The 27,144-nt window shown below is 34.0% G+C and overlaps 1 protein-coding gene across 1 annotated transcript in view; it reads right to left on the bottom strand.

Annotated features, from left to right (window-relative positions):
* LOC142340926 (uncharacterized) overlaps positions 1-27,144 on the bottom strand; it is a 65,034-nt gene that overhangs the window by 4,819 nt on the left and 33,071 nt on the right. The window contains exons 7-14 of the mRNA XM_075391705.1: positions 26,327-26,572; positions 23,240-23,455; positions 18,487-19,791; positions 14,056-14,388; positions 13,543-13,616; positions 10,209-10,372; positions 8,021-8,174; positions 3,322-3,460 (exon numbers count right to left, since the gene is read on the bottom strand). Coding sequence (XP_075247820.1) covers positions 3,322-3,460; positions 8,021-8,174; positions 10,209-10,372; positions 13,543-13,616; positions 14,056-14,388; positions 18,487-19,791; positions 23,240-23,455; positions 26,327-26,572 — 2,631 coding nt within the window. The remainder of the gene's footprint in view (positions 1-3,321; positions 3,461-8,020; positions 8,175-10,208; positions 10,373-13,542; positions 13,617-14,055; positions 14,389-18,486; positions 19,792-23,239; positions 23,456-26,326; positions 26,573-27,144) is intronic.

Here is a 27,144-nt window from a genome sequence, read left to right as displayed (position 1 = left end):
AAAAAATACCAATGAAATCACAAAATCAGCAACTCTCATTTTTTCTTAAATTTCGACATAACTTGATCAAGCTATCATCAAATGTAGCGGTTAATTGCCTCATTTTGATTTTGAGCTGTTTCATTTTTATGCAAGAAAGGGTGTAAATTGACCTGAGAATTTCGTCAGAGTTTCGATCGAAAAAAAAAACTTTTTTGGAGTAAAATGTTCCGAAAAGACCAGATAATGAACAGTTACGCTTTGTTTTAACCAATCAGTTGAACAACACTTTGAATAAATTGTTTTTTAAAATATCCATTTTTCTCATCAGATATGAATTTTATCAACGTTAGAATTATGTACCAAACTCTTCAATTACCGATTTGGTAATGATAAAAATTTTTAGTTCCACAATTTGGTTTCTGAATTAGATTTTAATCACTCAAAGTAAATTCAATGAATCAATTTTTGATCAGTTTTCGAACGTATGCAATTGGGGGCAAACCATTAGTTCTATTTTTCATCAAAACTTATTCCATTTGCATCGTAAAATGACGGTTTTTATCAATCCAATCTTGCATACTGACTTGTTGCAATTATTCATTGGTGTTCTTCTATGATATTTGTTCCGACCCCACTTGTGGGGGAAGGGAACTAAATATTCAAATGATTTTTTTGTTGGGTGAAATTTGGCCGACGGATATATTCATCGTAGAGAGTACAATTAAAAATCGCGTCCAGCGTAAAATTCGAAAAAAAACATGCGCATTTTTTGAATTTTGTTTTTGCGAGGAGATATGGAGGTTCAAAGTTCTGTGTGAATGCGGGATATTTGGCATGAATTTCTTCACCTTTAGTATAATTTTTGTTCAAATTAAGATTTTCTTCAAGAATTATATTACTTCAAAATTACATTTCACGCTACGAAATGGATCAGTTTTGTGCTTCTTATAGTCGTAAGGCCATAAAAAGCCCAATTTTAGTCTCATAGAGAAGTTTATCATCAAAAACTTTCGACTTCTACTTGAGAGCTGTTATTTTTAGAAAACTTTTCTTTTTTATTCTGATGTCACTAAGAGACTAGTCACTTTTCATATCGAGGATTCGTTAATGGCAAGCATCAGTTACAGTTACATGAACAGATGGTTGCCTATTAACAAATAATTCGTTTAAAGGAATCGCTCACGTTTTTTTGCATCGACACTGAGTTATCTTAATTTTTAATAAAATATTGATTTTTTTTGAAATTTTATTATTTTTTTAGTCCTATGGAAAAGACTCGTTGACTAAAAGAGCAATAGGCTTCCTTATGAGCTTTAACTGAACCTATATAATGCTTTTGAGTGGATACCTAACGGCTTTTAACACTTTAGAATAGTTTTCGAATTTTTTTAATCAACAACCGATCAGAAACTGATTTTTGTGAACTGTAATAATGACAGGAACCCCTTCCTTTCTACTGCCACCAAAATTAATTGGCTGAGTGGTTCTATTTTCCAACTATTGGTATTATGATTTAGATGCCACGAGTTTCAATAATTTATTCTAATTTTTGATATCTTGTTACTTTATCCTAAAAATGATAGTTTCAATTGGCTTAGAGAAGACGTTCAGTTTATTATAGATAAAGTATTCAGAGAAAAGCTTGTGGTTTAAATGGCTTTGACACTTTCTTCTCGCATGTTTCTGGTGAAATTTTGGTCTATGCCTGTATTTATTGTCTGTTTCATAGTTGTAAAAATCATTGAGATGTCCTATAGATGAGTTATTGACGACAAAAATTTTCGTCTTTCTGTCGATTCATAAATTAGTGTATTTATTGACTTCACTTTAAAGCTGTTGAATTCAATGAAGTTGATACTACGAGTTTACTAAAATCTTCTTTCTAATTCTTTGATGTCATACTGTTAGAAGAGAATCCCAATTGAAATTATTTGTTCCGAAAAGTTCCTTTTTCAATGCCTTCGACACACTCTCTCTCTCTCTCAATTTTTTTTATTTTGCTGTTTTGCCTATTTTATTTAAATTTTTGTATCGACGTAAAATACTGAGAGCTCTCAAAACTTCTGATTGAGTATTAGTTGCATGATCTTACTCAATTCCGGCAACTCATAGAGAATAGTGTGAAAACTTATGATTTTGATCTTTTTTAAAAAACTTTCCACTGTTTTTTGTTATTTTCGTCAACTTGTATTTTAGTCCCATCTTTGAGAGGTCCCCACTAATTCTATGTACTTCAAAAATTAGTTTGTTTATTGATATTGTGTCTTAACTGATGTTTTGTTGTTGGAATAGTATTTTCGTTTTCATATATTTTCTTTCTGGTTCAATGTTTGTTTCTTTTCCTCTTCTTTTAGCTCATTCGTGTAATAACAAATCCCAATGATTTTCAATGAAGCCGAAATGAAATTCTGAATCTTTCAGTATAATTTTAGCTGAATTATGATAAATAACAGTTGAAAAGTAGACAATATTCAGATTATAGATAAAGACTTTAATGGCTGGAATAATTTGTGTTTTCTCAAATCATTGGTATTTTTTAGTTTATCTGCATCTTTAGTCCGTTTCTATGGCTTATTCTAACCGAAGAGAGGTACTTATGGTTTCGTAAAGATTTCTCAGTAAACTAATCCTGAATTATTTCATTAAAAGTTGATTATATTAAAACGTTTGAATTTATTTCTGGTTTGAAAAAAGCTGATTGATTTTTGATTTTCGCCTGATTTTTTCTTCTTTCTTGTCGAATTAATACCTAGTTTCATTAGGCAAAATGTCTCATCTGCTGTTTAGTTCTGAAAAAGTAAAAGTGTTTTTATGGTTTTATCTGATTGCATTTTGAGTTGTTATTAGGTGCTTTTAAATTTAGATATTGAGTTCTTGCCGTGCATTTTTTTGTTTTTGCTTATTTTGTTGTTTGTTTCTTTTTCTCATATTCCTTTTAATGGCAGACCTCGTGAGCGCTGTCATGAGGCATGGCATTATGTAATTCAATTAGTAGTTTGAGTGTGTGTAACGACTTGTTTAAACTCAAACATCTATTTTTGATTATCTCTTCATTTGGTTGATAATTAAGTCAAAAATGTACATGTGCTCGGTCGGAACAACATGTGCAAACGCACATTAACGAGCCTCCTTGTACTCAATGTAGTTTTTCTTTTGAGATCTCTTACAAAAACATTTGAAGGATAGAGTTCACGTAACAATCACTGAAAGAATTTGTTCTAAGCAAAAATGTTCTTAATTCCTGCTACCACCCAGAGAACTTGGGTTGTTTAGTTTTCGTAACAGCCGAAGTGCTAGAAATCGAGTTCAGACTTAACTCAGATCTAGTTTGACACTTACCTGAAGAGATAGGCACTGTCTCTGTCAGAAGATCAGTATCGCATTGTGCGATTCCTTTTGAAGCCATCAGATGTCCGTCATTGCTCAGAAAAACGGATTTCCACCCTCCTGTTTTGGTCAAATCAATCGCAATCTCGCCCTGAAAATATGACCAAATTTGTGACGAACCAGCTAGATTTCAGTCCTAATAGATATGATAATTCAACATTGTAACCCGGGTCGAAATTAAAAGCGCCATTTCAGCGCTTTTTTCAGAAGTTCTTGTGGTAAGATTTATTTCGAATAAAATCATTATTATTGATATTTAAAAAACGGCTGTTTCCATAGAGCCATCTGAGAAAGATAAATTTCTAAAAAATGCGAATACTTAAAAACAATTGCAAATATTGAAAGCAATGAATAACAGAAGTTATAGGGAATAAATTTAATAACTTGCATTTCAAATAATGATAAAATGTTATCAGATACTGTAAATACAATTTTTGTATCTAAATGTATCTGAAAGGACACCAATAAGGCATTAAGCCTGTCAAGTGGTGCCTAAGAGCAAATTGCTTCTTTATGGGTTGTACGATTTTGTTTACCTCCAACACCCATCCCCCGAACTAAATCAAAAGTTAAAAACTGAACTGGAAAAAACACAATTCATCTTTGATTTTAATACAGAAACAAAGAAAACACCAAAAGAGCGAAGTCTTACCAAAAAGCCTTTACGAGTTCCCCATTGTCACAAATATAATTATCTTTCAGATCATGAAGTAAATGCGGCAGTTGTTTGGATTTACACTGAACAATTTTTAAGACAATGCTGACATCCCATTTCACTAAAACATTAAACAGTTTGCGTAAGCGCCACTTAAGAATTTTGCTTTCTTGCTTAGTGCCTTTCGACCTATTTTTAATTGTTTTGATTCTTTTTGAATCATTTGTAATAACTTCTATCTCATCTTTGGAAATGACATCATTTAACTCTGTGTTATGTTGTTCATTTCTTATAATTTTACTCAGATACTTCATCAGTTCATAAACAATGCAGTTCACGTATTGATAGTAAACGATTCTTTTGTCTTATGTTGTTAATTGAGTTAAACTTTAACACCAAAGAGTATTCTCCACACCAGTATTTGTATTTTTTCAAGCGCCAAGAGATCTGTTTTATTAGCAGAGCCATAAATCAGAACTCCATATTGGAAAACAGGTTGTATGTAGATCTTGTATAAATGCAGCATTCGTTTTTGACTTACGAACTGTCTGAAAAATTGTAGCGGTTGAATAATGCCAAAAATTTTTTTGAACGAACATAACATGTTCTTTAAAAGTTAGGTTCATATCAATATGTAATCCCAAATACTTGACACCTTGTGCATAGGCAATAGTCACACCGTTGAAAGAAAAATTGGCCCTATTAGTTAGCAATGGAGAGCTTGGGGTCAACAAGTATGTTTTTTGTTGATTTAACGTTAGTTTATTTTCACCAAGCCACTTCTCAATTTTGGTTAGATCTTGTTGTACGCAATCAATGTTTTTGTTATCGTAACTACAATGCAAACAAGTGTCATCAGCAAAAAGAGTGACCTTAAGAGTATGGCAGACTTTCGGCATGTCATTTATATACAAAAGGAACAAAATGGGTCCTAAAACTGAGCCTTGTGGAACTCCACAGTTTATTGCTAAAACTGTAGACCTTAGGCTGTTGTGTAGTACAAACTGCTTTCGGTCAGTAAGGTAGGAAGTAATTAATTCCAGAACATGGCCTCTAAGACCATAAAGTTCACACTTTTTCAACAACAGGTTGTGATCTACGGTATCCAAAGCCTTTTTTAGATCCAAAAATGCGCAACAGCTTTTTGTACTAGTGATTTTGTCTGACCTTAAGCTATCCATCACAATTGCTATAGCGTCCACTGTACTTCTTTTATTACGAAAGCCAAGCTGTTTATCTGTAAAGACGCTGTTTCTGTCCAGAAAGTCTACTATTCTCGACTTGAGAATTTTTTCAAAAATTTTTCCTACAGTAGGTAATAAGGAAATAGGTCTGTAATTAGAACAAGCGCTCTTGTCTCCTGACTTGTGTATAGGAACAACTTTGGTTGTTTTCAAACAGTTTGGGTAAATGCCGTCTGCAATTGATCGATTTATTTAGTCAGTCAAAAGGGGTGCTATGGTCCATTTAACTGCTTTAAGGAATTTGTTGCTGATTCCATACTGGTCCTCAGAGATTTTATTTGATAATTTATCTATAATACACTCTATTTCCTTTTCATTAGTGCCATGAAGTAACATAGTTGCTGGTACTTTGTCAATAAGGGGGAAATTTGGACTAGAGTCAAACTTACTGTTTAAGTCAGATCCTATTGTGCTGAAGAAAGTATTGAACACTTCACAATTTGGGCTAAGGTCATCATCATTGAGACTTGCAGCTGAGGGTTTCGGACTTTTCATTGTTTTGTAAAAGTTTTTATTCCCTTGTTTTTCCTTGCAGGAGAGATATACATCAAAGTACTTCCTTTTAGACTGTCTTATAACTGCTTTGGCTTTGTTTCGCTGCTGCTTGAACTTTAACCAATTTTCTTGTGTTTTACAGTGAATGTATTCCTGATATAGCTTTTTCTTGCGCTGACATCTTTTTTTAACCTTATTATCCACCCAACATTTTTTCGCTCTCTTAGTAGACTTGTTTGTTTCTTTCGGAACATATTTTTTCAAAACTTGAGCAAGAATCTCAAAAAACTTTGTGAACGCTACCTCACTTGTTCCATACGTAAAAATTTTATCATTCTTTACTAATTCGTGTTGTAAAACAAAATTCATATTTAATAGTGTGTGTTAATTTTTTAGCTTTTTCCAACACCTATAGCTGCATTTTTCGTTATCGTCAATGTTGCACATCTCAATCTGTGTCACAAAGTACAGTGAAATGATCTGTTATAGCCGTTTCTACAATGGACACTGTTACGTCATGATTAGCAAAGCAAAGGTCTACTGATGTGCCTTCACCTCTACATGTTCAGGTTACTGATTCCGAGTTCATACTTTCTAACTCAAAGAGTCTTAACGTGCCTTTAAGCAATTCGGATGCACTACTGCTACGAAGCAAGTCTATATTGAAGTCCCCACAAACCAAGTGTTTCTGACCCAAGGGTATGTTTAAGTTGAGTATGTTTTCTGTCAGCTGGTTTAACAGAAAACCACATTTTGTAGAAGGCGATTTGAACACAACTGTTAAAAATGTGAACGGATGCAAAAAAATTTTTAAGAATCTGCAATTCATTCAGCTCAAGCTTTGCAACAATTTTATAGGCAAGAATTTTCCTAACATAAAATGCAACACCCCCACCTCTTTTCTCCCTGTTAGCGACTACCAAATTTTGATAGTTTTTTAAAGAAAAATAATCATGAGTGGGGCTTTTTGAAAGCCAAGTTTCAGTAAGTGCTATTACTTCGGGTTCTGATGTCTCGGCTAGGAAAGTTTCAAGTTCAGAAAAGTTCTTAGCAATCGATCGAATATTCTGCAGAAGTAATCGCATTAGTATACTGAATGCGTTGCAACCTCATTCATCTGGTCTTAAGAACACACGCAATGAGAAAAACAGCTCAAAAAAATTTGCAAGTTCTCGAATTTTTGTTGTCACCACGTTTTTCCTCCGCTTTTTGGAGTCCAACCAGAGCAGTCCAACTTAAGAAACAGTTTTAAAACTGCCAAAATCCTTAAATTTTCAGCAAATCTTAAGATAAAGAGATATAGCAGCTCGAGTATATTACCACATTACTTGATTCAATGAAACCAGCTAGCTTAAGTGTATTGGTCCTAGTCCCCTTAGCAATAACAAAATTTCGGCGTTATTCAGTTGGTTTTCCCTTTCAAATTTATGAACTAGTTTTTTTAAAAAAGTAATGCAGGTTGTTGAGGGATATGTGGTTCATATGAATCAATGAAAATGATATAGCATACACGCTGGCTACGTTATATGCAAATTTGCACGGAAAATTTTGATCGCAAAAAAGCAGGCTTACGAAAAGACCAATGATGAACCCATGAAAACACTTTAACTCGACTTTGTTTGCCTTGTCTTTTCATAAGTCTGTACCCAGACCTGGGATTCCTTTTTCAAACCCTAGTCGATTCAGGATATTATTCTTGCAAAATCTTGCAACATTATGCATAACCTTGCAAAATTTTCTTGCAAGATCTTGCCAGATTATAAACAGAATTTGCAGCATTTTTTCGCTTCTTAACCTATCCTAAACAAATAACCGCCTAAAAATCATTGAAATTTCAATTTAAAAGAAACAACACACAAAAATTACTAAACACATCACATCGAAAAACCAATCGCTTTCATCACTATCTAGAAGTTACCAATAAAGCTGTCCGAAAGGCTTAAAACTGTTTGCTACTTTTCGAAACGAAATGGCAAGTCACAACAACTAGATCATTGACATGCCTCATTTCGTATATACATGTATATATGTATATATGTATATATATATATATATATATATATATATATATATATATATATATATATATATATATATATATATATATATATATGAAAAAATTCATCTAGCATCTATCGACAAAATCAAAGAGCTGTTTTGATTTTATTTGGTAGATTCGAGAAACAAACTAAAGTTTAAAGTTCTGACTGTTTTAATCAGATGGAAAACGTATAATAAATATATATGTGAAACTCACGTATTCGCTGTAATCTTTGTAGACTTGGACGAAACCAGCGGAATTGATTCGTATGCCATCGTAAGTGAACTTGGTCTCTCTGGCATTTGGGATATTTGGTGTTTGTAGCGCCATCTTCAGGCCGGTTGTTATCTGGCCAAAATTGATCTGGTACCTATCAACCAAAATAGCTCACACATCGTTTGATTTCATGTGGATAACCATAAAATAGAACCAGTATGAGATTGGATGCACTCCTAGTCATTTAACAAGTAAAATTTGATAAGGTGTTAAAATCTGATGAGAATATAGTAAATAGTACATAACTTATAGCATCTTAAAAACTCCTGACCTGTTACGACCGTGTAATATGAAGAGTGCTTTATATTCCCAGGTTTAGGTCCAGACCCAAATTGAGCTATGATCAGACTATGCAGACTGAAATGACCTCTGCTCAGACACTGCAGACCGAATTTACCTCTGATCAGACCTTACAGACCAAAATGATCTCTGATCAGACTTTCCAGACCAAAATGTCCTCTGATCAGACCAAGCCCAGACCACTGTCCAGACTATAGTGCGCTTATGATCAGACCCAAATTCAGACCATTGTCCAGACTATAAACAGACTATGCTCAGACCATCTTCAGACCATGGTCCAGACTCAATTTCAGATCATTGCCCAGACCTTAATCAGACTGTGATCAGACTCAAGTGCGCTCAAAATAGTCTGATCAGAGAAAGATTTCAATTATGAACAATTCTCTTAATTTTGCTATAACATATTCATTTCATAAAAACTGGTGTTTGCAGTGTAAAAATCATCTAAGGATAAACCAATTCTGAAAATACTGCTAATGAAAACGAAACCTAACTGTTGAGAAAAACATTATTTACCATACCCCTTAGTTCATATTTCTGACTCAATGGATGAACTTAGACAGCTTTCCACAAGAAACGTCGTGGTCTTCAGTTAAGCAAAACTTCCTCTTGAGGGGACCGGCATCTGCTATCAGCTGGACTCTTTGTTTCTGACAGAGTCATCGGACTTTAGATGAGTGTCTGATCGGAACGCTGCTTTATTGTTGCCTCTTGGCAGAGCCACCATCCCTCAATAAAAAACCAAAAAATTGAAAAAAATGCACTCGAAATTAGACCGATTTGACCTCTGATCAGACCGAACCCAGACCATGGTCCAGACTATAAAGACTATGATCAGACCGTCCAGACCGAATTGACCTCTGATCAGACCGAAATAAGACCATGGTCCAGACTATTGTGCGCTCGAACCGCTTTCCAGACCCTGTAATTTCGGTCTGGGAACACTGGGGTGTGCGCTAGATTGGGTCTGATCATAGCTCAATTTGGGTCTGGACCAAAACCTGGGTTCTTTAACACGATAATGTAAAGTACAGCGGAAAAAAAACAAGAGAACTTTATAATGGATCGTAGTAAAAAAACATTTCTATTAATCAGAAAGAACCAAACATCACTATTTTTATCAAAAGACTCAAAACAATAATACCGAAATTTACTGTTTTAATACGTGTTGCTTTGTTTATTTTGGCTGATATTGCAGCAAATACTTCGAAAACATTTATAAGCCGACAACTGTTGACTCTTTTTTTTAAAAAAGAAAAACAATACTATTAATGTTTTGAAAACCGGAACCGACAGGGAAGTTCTTGAGATCTCAAAAGTTCTGTTGCTTCACATTTTGTAAGTTATAGAAATGCAATTACGACGGTTCGGATGTTAGTTCAATATTATGTGCTATAAAACTCTGAGAAGTGTCACAGGTCAAAGTTTTTTAGAATCTTAAATGGAAAGCAATAACTGCTATGCCTTATTGTCTTTTTGGACCTCATGAGAAGACATTTTATCTTATGAGAATGTATAAAATCTTAACAAAATACTTTTCTCATTGAAATTTTGGCGTTAGTCATTAACTCTGTTGATCATATTTGCTGGAGCTTCATCATGCAATATCTCTTTAGTGTCTCAAAAGATCTATTTGTATGGAATCATAAATATTCTTCTGAGACCTTATAAAACTATTTTGTAAAAAAATTTTTAGAGGATGAAGATTCCAGATCTGTTGTTCACTGTGGGTGGGGGGGATTCCCTATTAATTTTTTCCCAATTAAAACATTTGGGATTGTGGGGGGTATTGATCAACGAAAATAATCAACGAAAATTATGTTCATACTTGAAGTCCTCAGTGTAAACGATCCCCTGGCTGCGCGATGATCCAACACTTTGAAGAACCCAATTGGATTCTAGACACACTTCAGTAACTTTGTGAATTCCTGAGTTATCCAGCCAGTTGTTGTTGAACGTTGTTGTAAATTGAATAGCATTGACGAACGCTTGCTATGCCAGTCAAGTAGGAAGTACAAAAACAGTATTCGGTGTTTGAGGTAACTTCACAAATGTTTAGGAAAGTCATTTTTTCATTCATTGTATGAGATATCGGTTTGTTGTTGTTTTCTGAAGGATAAAACGCCTAAACCCTCATAAAAGCTATGGTGTTTTTTTTAAAAAGGAGGGTTGGAAATGAACTTGACCTTCAAGGCAAAGCCTCCCTCTAAAAATCACGGCTGGCTCTGCAAAGTAATGTTTTACAAAACAATAACCATGCAATGCTAAAAACTCATTGAAAATAATTGCAGCACAATTGGTTTCATCTGTAATTATCATGAAAAAAAAATGGAAACAGAATGGCAACAACAAAAACACCACTCAAAATAAGAAATCCTTGCATAGGAAAAATATTGAAGAAAAACATTGTTGTCAATGTGCAATCAATTCAGCAATAAAATCAAAAGCAAAAATAATACTATAGCGAAACCCAAAGAAAATAACAAAAAAAATATTGCACCTTGTCAAACCTCATTGCATCAACAACCCTGTAAAACAGCAATAACAAGATTTGAGCTGCTCTTTGGTTTTTCCGTGAACAACGGTTACATGCAAGTGACTACATTTGCTATCTTTTGTCAGCGGGCTGTAATCCCATCAAAATCGAGTAGAAATTTTCCGAGATTTTATAATTTTTCTCTTGATCAATTTTTCAGAGATTAAGTTATAGCGTATCTCATTGTTACATTCTTAGGGCAACCTCAGAAGCGAATTTTGCTAAACTATATAATAACAGCTGACTGCACAAAATACACTTTGAAAAATGACATATATTTCAAGCATACCATGGTCTAAAAATGAGCAGCAAATTTTTGTTTCGAAATACAAATAAATACCCAATTTTGCGATAACGAAGACTGCAACTGATGAGCGATTTTTCTGTAATCGTTAAATTATCTGTTTTTAGTTATTTATTCCATATGAATTTAATAAGTGGAAAATGTCTCAGAGTATTAAATAATGCTCAGTTTTTCATGAGCAAGACTAATACAATCGCAAAGTTTGAAGAAAGTCTAAGCTGAGTCGAAACAGCCTCTAATACTTTTATAGCAATTCTAAAAGTCAGCAAAATGACTCTCTATCGCCTAATTGAGCGTTTTAAAGTAATAAACAGCAAGTTTCTGGCAACAACAATAAACAAAAAATTAACTCAATGGAAGCGCCATCACAAGGATTTCAGTGAAAAATTGTGGTGATCAAGTTAATGGAGTCTATTGAAGTCAGTGTGAAGTGTCTAAGTAAACGCAGAGTATAAAATTTTTGTTCCTAGTCTCACATAGAGGTTTATTTTTTTACACTTGCTAAGAATTGGTGAAGTTCAAATAAACGAAGCTCAACTACAATGTCAAGGATTCAAAAAATTATAAAAGACTAATTGCGATAAGTTATTGTAAAACATTTCTTTTTTTCTGTTTCTTTGTGGGAACATTTTTTTGGGCTAAGTGTTAAGTTTTTTGTTAATTTATCTGTCATTTTAAAAGAAATCAATCAAAGGTTGAAAGGTTACGTTCGAATTTGGTTTAATTTAGACAGTAGTGTCGATTGTTTCTAGAAAAAGTGAGGCATGAGAGAAACAAAATTCAACATTGTTCAAAATTTTGTCTCTATGTAACTAGTTCTTAATTCAGGTTTGCTATCACGAATTAAGAAAGATTCACGATATCCAGGATTCAAACGTTGTTTAAACTGCTCACCCACAACCACGCGATGAATGTTTTGGTCATATTTTTCAATCTCTCTCTCTCTCTCTCTCTCTCTCTCTCTCCTCTCGCTCTCACACACACTCACACCTCTTCTCTCTTTCTCTCTCTCTCTCTCTCTCTCTCTCTCTCTCTCTCTCTCTCCTCTCTTCTCTCTCTCTCTCTCTCTCTCTCTCTCTTCTCTCTCTCTCATCTATCGCTCACAGTCTCTCTCTCTCTCTCCTCTCTCTCTCTCTCTCTCTGTTTCCCACTCTATCTTCTCTCTCTCTCTCTCTCTTTCTCTCTCTTCTCTTTCTCTCTCTTCCTTCTCTCTCTCTCTCTCTCTATCACTCACTGTCGCTCTCTGTCGCTCTCTCTCTCTCTCCTCTCTTCTCTCTCCTCTCTCTCTCTCTTCTCTCTCTCTATCGCTCACAGTCTCTCTCTCTCTCTCTCTCTCTCTCTCTCTCTCTCTCTCTCTCTCTCTCTCTCTCTCTTCTCTCTCTCTCTCTCTCTTCTCTCTCTCTCTCTCTCTCTCTCTCTCTCTCTCTCTCTCTCTCTCTCTCTCTCTCTCTCTCTCTCTCTCTCTCTTCTTCCTTCTCTCTCTCTCTCTCTCTCTCTCTCTCTCTCTCTCTATCACTCACTGTCGCTCTCTGTCGCTCTCTCTCTCTCTCTCTCTCTCTCTCTCTCTCTCGCTCTCTCTCTCTCTCTCTCTCTCTCTCTCTCTCTTTCGTTTTTTTCTTTCTTTCCATAATATGTTTTTGACTTCTTGTGTTACTTCATAATAAAAATTTGGTCACCCCTATGCGCGACTCGATGTTAATGTTGTCCGATCTTGGAATAATAAAGTGAAAACGTTTTTTTCTTGGCTAAATGATAACATAGATTCATAGTAGAAATATTTTCTATGAACTGCCCTAATTGAAAATGAAAAATATTTGTTCGAATACATTTCGAAAATGACAATACTCGAATGGGCAACAATCAAGTTCGCCTCGTTTCTTAATTTTCCCGCAATTTATAGTTATCACTTTTGTTTCCTTCTTCTTTCAGTTATAAAATTATAAATTCACTTCAACGTCAAGAATGTGCCATTGGAAAATACATTGTGCAAAAGATTCGATAGGCTCTCACTGTTTTACTGTTGCCCATGATGGAAGCCAGGAGTTCTAGCCGAATGGGCATCTAGCAGAACAAGAAAAAATGATATTTTTATGATAATACGGATTCTTTAATATGTTCGTTAGGCCATTCGGTTTAGAAAAATTTAGGCAGCAATTCAGCTTAAAACATTCTTTCGAAACTGGCCATTAGATAGTGGGTATCATTTTGGTTCATTTCTATCTTTCTCGCATTCTGCTAGACGCCTACTTGACGTCATCCTTCTAGAACTATCAAACATGTTACTCGACTTCTTTTCGAGCAATTTTTTTAGAACTTCCTCACATCTGACAATGCGGTCAATTCCGATTGGAAATGCACGTAGAACACAACGTCCGAAGTAGGGGAAGCAACTGCTTCTGAAACAGATATTAATTAATTATTTAAAGAGTTTTCAAAGGAAATAAATTATCGATGCAGAGTGTCCCTATGGAAAACCCTCGGTCAAGTTCCCTCTTTAGCCCCGGTTAACCATAAAAGAAGCTTACCAACTATAAAACGCTATATATGGATTTTATGGGAACTTGCTAAACATATGAAAACTTGCAATGATATTAAAAATTTTTGAATTTCGCTGCTAAACAGTCCAACGAGCCATATATGGACCTTTTTATGTAAGTTACCATATATGGTTTGTTTTATGGTAAGTAAGGTGCCATATATGGTTCGTTTTTATGGCAAGTAAGGTGCCATATATGGTTCGTTTTATGGTAAGTAAGGTGCCATATACGGTTTGTTTTATGGTAAGTAAGTTTGGTCAACCCAGGGCTGCTCTATTGAAGCATTGATGTTTTTTACCTCTATTTGGCGTCGACTTTCCTTCGAAGTCCGTCAAAAATGCATAAACAGAGTCGATACCTTCGATTCCGCGATGCCATTCCACAAAACATTGAACAGTTCCTGGATTACTTCCTAGCTGGCTTCTGATACCAACGCACCCCTGGAACTTGGGAACGGGCGCAGTTGATGTCAACAAATAGAAATGTTCCGAGATTTTCCCATTGGTACCGGTTATGGTAATGCTAATGTTGAATGCGACGTCCACGGCACCAACTTTTGTAGAAAATATGCACTGCTCATCGTAGTCCGATGAATTTGAAGACATGGAAATACATTTTTCGTGTCCTTGGCCTAAAAAAGCAATACACAGGTATGAAGCACGTAGTTTGCATTTAGAAACTTTCTGAAGTGCCGGCCATTTATAAGCCCCGTTATGAAATTTTATGTGAACAAGGGTAGGTGGGTGGGGGGGCAAACTGAAAACATTTGCCTGTGTGAATTAAAATCAATCACAAAAAAAAACAATTTCCAACTGAACCGTTTGCGGATCGTGAAAATTAAAATTATGAATGATATTTGGATTATATTATTAGTCAGTTTTTGTTGTTATTATTGTTGACCCGAAATTATAACAATTTTGAAATAAATTATTGTATTTGGTCCTGGGGGTGGGGGTATTGGGGGTGGGGGTGGGGGGATTGAAGCTGTACTGCATAAGAAAGTGGTCGGTTCTGGTTACTTGGAAATGAAGCAAAGCCCACAGAACTAACCCTTCGCAACATCATGGCGGTTTTCAGAACCGGGGCTTACAGCCAGAAATCATAAGCAAATTGATGAGACCAGGATAATAAGATATGTAAAACTTGTAATTTTTTTATAAAAAGTTTTAAACATTTGTTAAACTATATGTAAGTATGTAAAATTCTATAAAATGTTATGTAAAATTCGATCTTTGAGTTTGTTTTAAAATGGTAGTTATTCAAGATAAGTAATGATTGATTATGAAATATTAACAAATGGATATAAATTTTAACCAAACAAAGAGTAATATATGGGGCGCAAAATTGTAGCTCTTAAAATCAATAGACAATGATTGCAAGTCTGATTTCATCAAATGTGAATTCTTACCATTAAAAAGATTTGGCACCTAAATACGAGTCACGATAAATAAATTTTTCTATGAAGATATCATTAAAAAATTAGTCATAGAATTGAGTTAATGAAACAGCTTTCCACCATTAAAATAAATTTTCTGACGAGATGCACGCTAATATTTGTTTATGTTCCTATTTCAAATTATTTTTCCAAAAACCACTTGACCTCATTGGTGGATGTTCTGCGATCTTGTCATATTCATTATCTTTGGCATAAAATTTTTTTGAGTAACTGACAAAGATATTTTTTGGAGAAACCAACATGATCTTATATATTTTACGGAAGACGATGATAATTAGAAGCAGCTTCAAATTTGTGCTTGAATTATTTTTTCGTCAAACATGTTACTTCGAAAAATACACTCAAAAAGAAACACCGGCGTCATTTTTCCCAGCAGCCATTTTATAACCCAATATCTCTTTTTAACAAACCACAAACACAAAAATTGTTCTCTGCATTAAAAAGTTTTCCCACCAATCCAGCTAAATAAAAACATTGATTACTTATTATATATCCAATAGAAATAAATCTCAAACAATTTTATTTAATTTTTCTGAAAACACTTCTCTGTACATGCAATAACAAAACCAAGAAAAATCCATTTCATTATTTGCTGTTGTAATAAGTTGTGATCAGATAAGACGTTCTAAAAAATAATTGCCAGCTAATGTCATTGTGATTAAATCGACACTATAGAAAAATTGGGACTAGTTTTTTCCTTTGTCCTGTTTGTATTGTTTATTCTTTGTTTTTTTTGTTTTGGGGAACTGTGCAAGTTCGCCAAGCTGCCGAAATATACCATCATTACAATTGTTTCTTTCAGTAACTCCGCCACTGCTGCTTCTAGGCCCGGAATGAAAAAGAAGGAATGTAAAACCACCGAAAAGAAAAATGAAGAGGGAAGAACCCCAAAATTTTTATTGGAAATTCTGGGCTTTTAAAAGTCGGCTTTTAACTTGACTGCGTTAGATTTTGCAACTTCTCAGCTCGACCAACCACCAAATGTAGCAAAGTAACCCGAAAAATTATAGGAGAACTCAAAATTTTGAACGAAACTTGCAGGATGAACTTATAATAATACAGCATAATTGCAAGTTGAATTCAAAATATTCTAAATTTTTTGCAAATTAATTGAAACATTATTATAATCTTCAAGCAGATGTTATCCTGATTCTATACAATTAGTCATTAATGATTAAAAATGTAAGCGTATCTTTTCTGCTGAGGCGTCCTTTGTTTTGATAACTAAAATAAAAAGTTATCACACTTGATTTTACAGACGTTATGTAGGTTTTAAAATCAACAATTGTAGCTCTAAAAAACAACGTAAAAAAGTAGCTCTGAAAATCAATAAGCAACGATTGCAAGTTTATTTTTGTCAACTGGAGTTTCTACTATCAGATATTTTTGACTCCAAATTCTGAGTAACTATCTTCCATTTTCTTAAATGAAGATTTCATAAAATTTATCCGGCAAAAAGTGATTCAAAACAATGACTTACAAACATTAAAATACGTATGTGGACGAAATGAACCCTAGTACACGTTTATATTACAGCTCCTAATTGATTTTCCTCAAGCCGTCTGAGCCGTTGATGGATTTTTTGAATTTTTATCATATTCATTATCTTTGCCAAAAGACATTTTTGGGCTCTCCATTCTTGTCCATTTAATTATTTTTGGCCTACGACAAAGATATTTTTCGCAACGAACACGCATATTTTTTTTCATTTATGCAAGACGGTATCTAGAAGCAGCTTCAAATTAATGCTTGAATCATTTTCATCAATAAAACCAACTCACAAAATGGGACACAAAAAGCAACACTTATTTTTACTTTTTTCACACAAAATATTGTTGCAATGTTTTTCACCTCACTGAGAAAACGGATAACAAAATGCAGCTTGTAAATATAATCATCAGCAGTTTTTTATTTTTACAAACTACAAGCATAAGGTCTCTGTATAAACACTCTAGTCAATCCAGCTACAATTTAGTTTTTGATTTCTTAAGACAAAATCTTCTTTACTCTAAAACAGTCCGTCGAACGTTGACAAGTAACAATTTTATTTGATATCCCTGAAAACATTTGCCTGTGTGAATTAAAATTAATCACAAAAAAACCATTTCCAGCTGAACCATTTGCGGATCGTGAAAATTAAAATTATGAATGACATTTGGATTACATTATTAGTCAGTTTTTGTTGTTATTATTGTTGACCCGAAATTATAACAATTTTGAAATAAATTATTGTCTCTAGTCCTGTATTTTTGTTTCCTGCTTGTTTTGCTTGTTTCGTTGAACTGTGTAAGTACACTTTCCGACCACAGTAAATCAACATTCCAATAGTTTGTTTCAGTAACTCCACAATTTTCGGTCCCAGGCCAGGAATGATAAAGAAGAATACTATAACTTTTAAAAATGGGAGGTAAGAAATACAAAAGTCAGATTTCAAATTGTGAAAAATTTGGGTTATAACTTGACTTCATTAGTTTTTCTGACAGTTGCCTAACTTTTTTGACTTCTAAACTTTTTTTATTTCCCTTATACCTATGGAACTCTTTTTTTCACAACGATTACAACTGTGAATCTTTTTTTAAACAACAAATCCAAAACGAGAAACTCAATTTTGTTGCAGTTTGCTTGCGTAAATTTGTTGAACTTTCTTTTTAGCACAATCGGATTATTTTGCTTGTTTAAAATATATCGATTTAAAAACTAGAAGTTTGAGGACATTTTCTTTTAAAAAAAACTGATTTGATTTCGACAGATGATCTGTTTCACGCCATTCTGAAACCAATGCAAAATAGATTTCAAACAGTTTAAACAGTTATTTCAAAATCATGTAAAGTTTCAAAATGATTCAGAAATATTTTTCAATAGCACATGGAATTTGAACTGAAATTTTTGTTCCTCTCATTAAGTGGAAATAAATTGGTTCCATCAATTTTATTTATTGAATCTCTATGATCCATTTATGGAAGCATTTGCGAGCTCTAACAACAAGAGTGACTGCGATATAATTAAGCATGTTTTTCAGCTGGTTTATAACCTAATTTTAATTTCAAAGAAACTGAAAACAACGATTTTGAAAAATGATTGTCAATTATTTGTGGTAGATAATAAGCTTCGCTGGTGAAAGTTTTAGAAAAAAATGACGCATTTTAAAAAAAACGGTAGAACATTCCAGATCGTAGAAAAAATTTTCCTTGAATTTTTTTATTTGATTTAACATGCATGAAATTTTAAACATAGCCATTGGTCAAAAGTGGAAGTTTTCGATATGATACTTACTGTTGAGCTGAAAATCCTGTATGTTTCCATCTCGGTCCGAGAAATGCAAGTCAATTTCTGAAACTTCTCCTTTGATTGGAATTGTCACAGAGATTTCGGATTTTTGTTCATTAATCAGCAAATTTACACTGCTTTGCAACTGAGAAAAAGCTACGCAAGGTTCCAGGCTCAGCCCAGTCTCGATCCCGGGGCCTGCTGGTCCTGATCTCTTGTCATACGGTACCATTGTAAAAGTTACATCACGACCGCAGAGGAACTGTTCAATTCTGATGAACGTTGACTTCGAATCCGGGCGAGGAAAAATTCTCTCGGTCTGGTCAAGATCGGGGTTAATAGTTACTCGTATTTCGTCAAACACTAGACTGTTGAGTGTAAAATTGACAGTAAAGTAAAACATGGGGCCTTCTTGGACAGATCCGATAATTACATTGAAAAATTTAACTTCTTCGAGCAGGATTTCAACTTTCTCACTTTCTAGTCCGTTATTTGTAACAAAGGCTGCGAATGTCAAACCATAAAAGATTGGATCAAAAGCTAAATACTTATATTTTGCAAACTTTTCAGAATGATTTTTGACAAAATAGGAGTTATTAGTAATGTGATACGAGAACAAAGTTCCCTTTCCGTGAAGAAGAATCTTCATTTGAATGGAATTATCAAATTTTACTTCAAAGTGAAACAAGAGAGGTTTAGCTGGTTGAGTTTGAATACTTCGAAAATTACGCGCCAACCAGGGCCCTGCTTGCACGACTGCAGAAATTTTGTAATTTTCACCTGGCGTGAGCTTCGTGAACAGAATTTGAATATCGCTAGACGTAAATTGTCGAAAACCGGTCCGGAAGTTAGGTTCAATCGATACTGTTATGTTATCGTATCGGCCAGTAATGGCGAAATTGCAGACAACGCACGTGAACTGAGCGAGAAGGTTTGGTTCTTGACTACAATTCTGCTGATCATTTTCGACTCCAAATATTTCATTTACAGAATCTATAGCATCATTTTCAGAACATTCGATAACCAAATCGCCCAATTTTGTGGTAACATCAATAGTTTTTGGATCTCCGACCATTTCGCTAAGTTTTGGCTCAAATGTGAACTGGTAGGACGTGCCCGGATCCAAGTCTGCCGACTGATGCTCAATTTTGTGGTCATTATTAACTAGAACTTGATGAGATCTTGTTTCGTAGAGTGACGTAAGCGTTACATCAGTTATCGCATCGGCAAAGTTTATCTCTGCTGATATTTTGACTGCTGAATCCGTTATTTCGTCAATTGTTAAATGCTTGATTTCCGGCTCGTTAGCTCCTGTAAAAATGAAAGAAATTCGACAATGAGAACCATACCTAAACTATGACTAAAATTTGAAAACAAAGAGTTCTGGTGGTTTAATTTCACGGTGATAGAAGGAAAATGTGTTGTGCTTTTTACGTTGTTTCATCGATTTCATAGTATTTATACTCAAGTTTTAAACAGACTTTAGAGAAATGAAATTTTTATTCACGGCAAATTTCTAAAACACTCACCATTTCATGTTACACTCCGCCATTTCATACAATGCTATGTTTTTTTCCACAAATTTGTAACGGATGGGAAAAACGACGTGATTTTGTATAACGAACAGTTATACTATTCTACAAGCGAAAATTGGTTATTTCTATTTCGTTGTTCTTTTAATTTCATTTCAATCTTAGGGCGAATAAAAGTACTTTGTAAAACCCTGCGGTTATTTGATTGCTGACGAAAAGATTCTGTCAATCACTTCCGAAGATGAAGTCATAGTTTATACCGAAATCTTCTAGAACCTCTTCTTAACAAAATACCCTGAACAATTTAAAGGTAGTTTAGCGTGGAAGATTTTTGATTGATACGGTTTCCAGCAACTCAATGAGTAATAAGATTTTAGATCAAAAGAGGAATATTTTATTCTGTTCTGATTCGTTGCCATGCGAAGGAAAAATATCGGTTGAAAAATATTTTAGCATGAACGAAGGGCTCACGAATAGTTTTTAAAGCTTTGTTATCTAGTTGCCCTAGTTCAAAACTAATGCCAAATTTGCAAACATTTGCAAATTTTTGCTAAATAATGCCAAATTTGTAAAAACAAAAATTGCAAATCTCTTCACAAGATCAAATTTGCAAAATTTTGCAAATTAATCTTAATTTTGCAAAAATTTGCAAACGATGAACCGAGTTCGTTCCGGACGATCTCTGCTTAATTTATCAATGTGGGTCATTTTCCTAAGAGATTGCCTAATTTAATTGAAAAATGTTTAAAGTACATCTTGTAAACGATTTGTGAGGTAAAATCACCCTACAAGGCCCACTGCGAACTATAAGAAGAGACAAAAATATTCAGACCTATTTGCAAATATTTGTAAAATTAATGCATTATTTTTACAAAATTTGCAAACTTCTTTATAAATAATTGCAAATTTGACATTAAGTTGAAACTAGGTTGGTACATAATTGACAGATGAGGGCAAGAATAATTCACTCTACATATTCTCTAATGTCTTAAATATTTTTGGGTACTATTTTTCCATAAACAAGGAACTTTGTTCATGCTTGGCATCAAATACTGTTGTTATCTCAAACATTTTCCTATTTTCAATAATCCAGATGTGTTGTCAGAATAAACGCAGCTTAAATTTTGTGTTCTCAAAGTTGGGCAAGCACTCGGCATTCTAAGAGTTCTTGGCTTATTGAAAAACTCAGAAAAACTCAACAATGCAGCTAAGTAAACTTTCTTAAACCTTCGTTTTTCAATAATCCTTAATTTTTTTCAAACCAAGTTCTAGTTTCAATGTACTTTTCATAATGCATCTAGTTGCGTCAGTTATCCTGATTCACATACCAAACAGCACATAATCAGATTTCATACTATTTAAAACTCGTAATAAGGCAAAAAAATAATATGGTTGTAGTCCTAGCTTCAATTTTTGCAAGTAGTCAACTTCAGAAAACGGCCAACAACATTGAGTGCACTTCTAACTTTTGGTGCCAATCGAAATTTTATATTGATTATTTTGTTTAAATAAATTTTTTAAAATCATTGCCGGGTTCTGGACTTCTGAAAAATTTATTTTGGCTACCGATGACAGCAATAAAAACCTTCCCATTAAAAATTGGTAACTATTTTTTGCCTTCCTGACTTTCGAATTTTTTGAAGGAAGCGTTTGAAGGAAGCGTCCACAGACAAATCTACCTCAGATGAAAAAAGTATCAAAGTTTTTTTCTTTAACATTGGTCAACTCATATTCACCAAAATTATGCAGCGTTTTCAACTCAAAACAAAATTATGCAGCGTTTTCAAATAAATGTGTTCTGTCTCATGTATCTACATATATCTTCTGTCTTTTTTGAAGTTTTTGTTCCAACCTCAGTTGTTCCATCTACATATAAATAGTGCGTTAACAAATCAGATCATGTTTTAGTTTTTTGTAGCAAGAGTTCTTCCTTTTACTCGCAAATCTTTTAAGTATTGTTTCTGAAAAAAAAGGGATTGATATATGAAAGGCAATATTCAATTGTTAGAGCTCGGTTTCAGCTAATTGTTATGATTTACGTACAAAAAAGGACAAAAGGCATTGATAAAATGTTAAAATTGAAAAAATACGCCAGACATTTTCTCTGTTTTCAATTTTCATTAATTAATCTATTGTTAGTGACAAGCTAGAGACGCTGGGAAAAGAAATTGTCACAACTATTAATAAGATGGGTTGACCTCAGCGCTAGTATCATCTAAAAGATGAATTTTATGTCAGGCGGGTTTTTATATATAAAGAAATCAGATATAAAATTATAGTTTGTTATTATCTTTGTCAAAATGATTCAAACATACTCAATTACTCACAAAAATGTCCAGAATAAAAAGGAGGAAAGAAATCAAACAAAAAACATAGAGGAAAATAGAGAGAAAAATTGAAAATGAAAAGAGAGATGAGAGAGAGAGAGAGAGAGAGAGAGAGAGAAGAGAGAGAGAGAGAGAGAGAGAGAGAGAGAGAGAGAGAGAGAGAGAGAGAGAGAGAGAGAGAGAGAGAGAGAGAGAGAGAGAGAGAGAGAGAGAGAGAGAGAGAGAGAGAGAGAGAGAGAGAGAGAGAGAGAGAGAGAGAGAGAGAGATTAACCGGAAAAAAAATTTTGACGAAACAGCATTTTTTAAAAATTTGAAAGCTCGTATTTTTTCGCTATGTATTTGGAGGTGACTAATTTTTCAAGTCGTATCGTACTGTGTGTGAGCAACAGGAATCCCACATACATTGTTACCCTTTCCTAAAGTCTTCTTTGATTGTCAACGCTAAGTTTAACATTGATCAACACTGTGGCAGTTCTGTACTATGAGTAATATTTTTTATCATATCTTGGAATGCAACACAACACAGGATAACTAATTAAATATTAAGCAGTTTTAAAGTGTCTTGGATACACTCAATTTTTAGGGGTGAAGTGCGGTGTAAAATTCAAAAGAGGAAAAATTTAAGCAGACACTTTTTAAATAAAAAATTGAGGGGCTTCCCTTAGTTGAAAATTTCTCCCCCTACTTTTACAAAATGAGCTGTTTTTGATTGCTTTTCCATTGGTTTTTACGTAATACGACTATTTTTAAACATTTTAAAAATTGTGTAACCCACCATTCAAAAACCTAAAAAAAACGGGCGAAAATTGTTGTTGCTGTAGATTTTTGACTGTTTTTCACAAGTCTTTTTCATGAAGTGTCTCAATAATATACAAAATAGTTTTTCAGAATACTCTTACGCCCAATGACTTCCACTCCACATATGAACATTTTGTCAACGTTTTCTTCCAGTCCATTTGGTGAATGAACAGAAAAAGTCACGTGAGTGGAGGGTCTGACGTCATTGCATTGCACAGAGATCCAGGCACCGGGAAGTGAAGATTCCAGGGTCCCACATAATGTGCAGGAACCATCCTCGAAACACTGAGAGACATGAACAGATTTCATGTCCACGGCTACAGAAATACGAAATAAAGAAAATGGTTTTTAAAAAAAGAATAATGTTAAAAAAACACAATCAAATGTTACAATTTTGTTTCATCTGAGTTTAATTTTCAGATTCTGTAAAAGTTCATTTTGACGAAGTTAAAACAATATTTTCTCACTTCTAAGGAGTAGCAATAATTTAAGAGAAAAAATATATTGAGAAAATTCATTTTCCGACCTGTTATGTTAGTTTTAAAAATCTTAAGAATTTTTGTAAAAAAGGACACTGCAATGTTTTAATTTCATTGTTACATTAGAAAAATAAAAAGATTTATTCGGCTTCTTGGGACACCTATGGTACCCCGAATGATTAAATAGCGACCAAATCGACTCAAAAAGAGTCGTTTTTTGTCGATTTTTGACGATTTCGTTATCATCGATAATTCATATAAGAAGTGTCGATTATTGTCGGTGTGGTTATCATCAATAATTTGTGTAAGAAGTGTCAAAAAAGGTTCTTTTTGTTGGTATCATCTATAATTTATGTAAGAAGTGTCAACTGATGTCGTTTTTGTTGGTATCATTGATAATTTATGCAGAAATTGTCGATTATCATCTGTCGGTATCATCGATAATGTATGTAAAAGGTGCCGATTAACGTCATTTTCCCCTTGTCATCAATAATTTATGCAAGAAATGTTGATGACCATCGTCTTGTTGGTTTGATCGATAATTTATGTAAGAAGTGTCTTTTTGTCGGTATCAGCAACAAATTATTCAAGACGTATTTATTCCATCTTTTTGTTGTATTCTTGATAATTTATGCAAGAAGGGTCGATTATCGTCGTTTTTGCCATTATCATCGATAATTTATGCAAGAACTGTCAATTACGTTTTTATTGGTATCATTGGTAGTTTATATAAGACGAGTTGGTTATATCGTTTTTGTCTGGGTCACCAATAATTTACGCGAGAAGTGGTGATTACATCCTTTTTGTTGGTATCGTTGATAATTTAAGTAAGAAATGTCGATAATTGTCATTTGTGTGGGCACAAAAAATATTTTTAAAAGGAAGTGTCAATTAACTTCGTTTTGTTGGTTTAATCGATAATTTATCAAAAAAAGTGTCGAGTATCGTCGTTTTCATCGGTATTATTGATAATTTTTGCAAGAAGGTTGATCACTATCGTTTCTGTCGGTATCATCAATAGTTTCTGTAAGAAGTGATGATTATCGTCGGTTTTGTATTTATAATCAATAATTTATGCGAGAAAATTCAATTATCGTCGTTTTTTAGTCGATATTTTATGCATGAAAGGTCGATTATTGGCGTTTTGTCTGCATAATCCATAATTTTAATAAGAAACGTCAATTTTTGTGGTTTTTTGGTATCATTGATAGTTTAACTAAGAAGCGCTGATAATTGTCGTTTTCTTTTGCGCAATCGATAATTATTGTAGAAAGTGTCAATTATTGTCATTTTTATTTGTTTCATCCATAATTTATGTAAGAAATGTTGACTACCGTCGTTTTTGTCGGTATTAATAGTAGTTTATGCAAGAAGGGTCGATCACCATCGTTTCTCTCAATATCGTTGATAGTTTCTATGTGAAGTGTTGTTTATCGTCGGTTTTTTTGTATCATCAATAATTTATGTAGGAAATATCGGTTCTCGTCACTTTTGTCGGTATCATCGATAATTCATGCAGGAAGTATCGATTATCGTCCTTTTGCCGGTATTATCGTCCTTTTGCCGGTATCCTTTTGCTATGTACAAGTGTTATTGTTTTTGTTTTTGTCGGTATAATCAATAATTTTTGTAAGAAGTTTTGATTATCGTCGGCACAGTTGATAATTTCTGTAGGAAGTGTCGATTGTCGTCTTTTTTTGTTGTTATCCTCCATGATTTATATAAGAAGTGTCAATTATCGCCGATTTTGTCGATGCCGTTGTTTCATATGTAAGAAGTGTCGATAATCGTCATTTTTGCCGGTATAGTTGTTTTCGTTCATGATTCGAGGTGTTATCGTTAAAAAGCATTAAGAACTGTAAGGTTTTTGGTGAGTTTGACTGATAGAAGATCAGCACGTGTTCTTATGTTTTAAAACTGACGATTAGCGACGCTTCTTGCGTTTGCAAACGACACAGATTGCCCAAACCATCGAAAAAAATAAGGAAAATAAGGGTTTTGATCGCTTTCGGTGAATTAAAACCAACGAAAACCGACGATATCTTAAGCTTGAAAATGAAAAAGTTCTCTACACGTTATATTTGCTTTCCCATTAGACAGATACTTTATTTTACTTAGCTTAAATCTAGGATCATATAGTGTTTCTTTGGTTTCAAGTAAGGATCATATATAAAATGTTTAAACTAAGATGATAGCTAATTTCTTTGGAATATTAATTATTAAATTATGAATATTTTGACATTATGCAGAGGAGTCAAATTAGATTCCTCAGTATAGTTTTCCGGATTCGATGAACTTGCCAACATCGTGAATAATTCAATTTTGCATCTCAACGTTTTTAAACAAATGATAGGTTTCAGTTTTCTGTTTATGCCTTTAAAAATTATTATGGCTGGTTTCACGGCTTTAGAAGATGTTTTTCTTTTAATAATCAGTTACCATTTACTATTTTTTGTTTTGCTTTGAAAAGCAACTCTTGTTCGCGTTCACGGATTTTATGGTACAGTTTTACCAAGCCCCCCCCCCCCCCCCCCCCGGCTCTGTGCCGTTTATCGATGCAGGTACAGATAAAGATTTAAATTATGGAGGTTGAATGTCCAATTTTGGTGGTGGTTGTGGGGGTGGGGTGGGTGGGAGGGGGCGAGGGATTGACAGTGTTCGGTTGGCACATGCCAAAACTAAATGTTGCACGACAATTAAATTTGGTACCCGAAGAATCATGCGGCGTCAAAACGTGAACGAATCCAACTATGTGTTCAGAAGTGAAGTCTAATCGCAAGTCCCGTGAAGCATAACTAGTCCCATTCCTCTCGGCCACTGTCAAACATCGGTCGATTTCACTCTCGTCTTTTCCATCCACAAAGTACTGGATACGATTGCTGTCAATGGGCTCCATATTATTGGCCATTTTGACGTCCTCAGAAGTTGAAACAATTATTTTTCCCACTGGTGCGACTGAAAAAAATAACAAAATCAGTCAATTTTTCCCACTGGCGCGAATGACAAAAAAAAACGAAATCAATCAAGCTCAGTTTAGACAACCATGGATCTAACAAGCAAAGAAACAAATTTTCTTCAAACTTTTAAGAGTATTACTTAATATTACATAAAAGGTTTCATTACTGGCCAGTACAGACCCCCAAATCGGGCAAAATTAACCGAATAGGCAAATGGATTCCACACGCAATCTTAACACATTTGTTCTCTAGAATACACTTACGTTCAAAATTGGCTTGGATTGGAATAATATGAGGCAATTAAGTCAGTGTTTTCCCCAAGAGCGTTTTGTAGAATACACTGACGGATTAGTGGAAAAGTATATCACAAGCAAACGTAATTCGATTTCACGATTTGATTGAATTAGATTTTACAATTTGCCCAAATCAGAAATAATCGCCCTTGTTTACATAAATTAAGCTGAATTATGGGGGAGGGGTTATTTTTGCATTTAAAAATTGGTTAAACATGTAAGTGAATTAGAAAAAAATATTAGAATTAAAGAATGTAGAATCGCTTTTTCATGCTTT

Source organism: Convolutriloba macropyga, chromosome 6 (assembly GCF_964194025.1).
Source record: "Convolutriloba macropyga chromosome 6, txConMacr16.3, whole genome shotgun sequence".
NCBI lineage: Eukaryota > Metazoa > Xenacoelomorpha > Acoela > Convolutidae > Convolutriloba > Convolutriloba macropyga.
The sequence above is the reverse complement of the archived record's forward strand: the minus strand, read 5'-3'. Positions and strand labels throughout refer to the sequence as shown.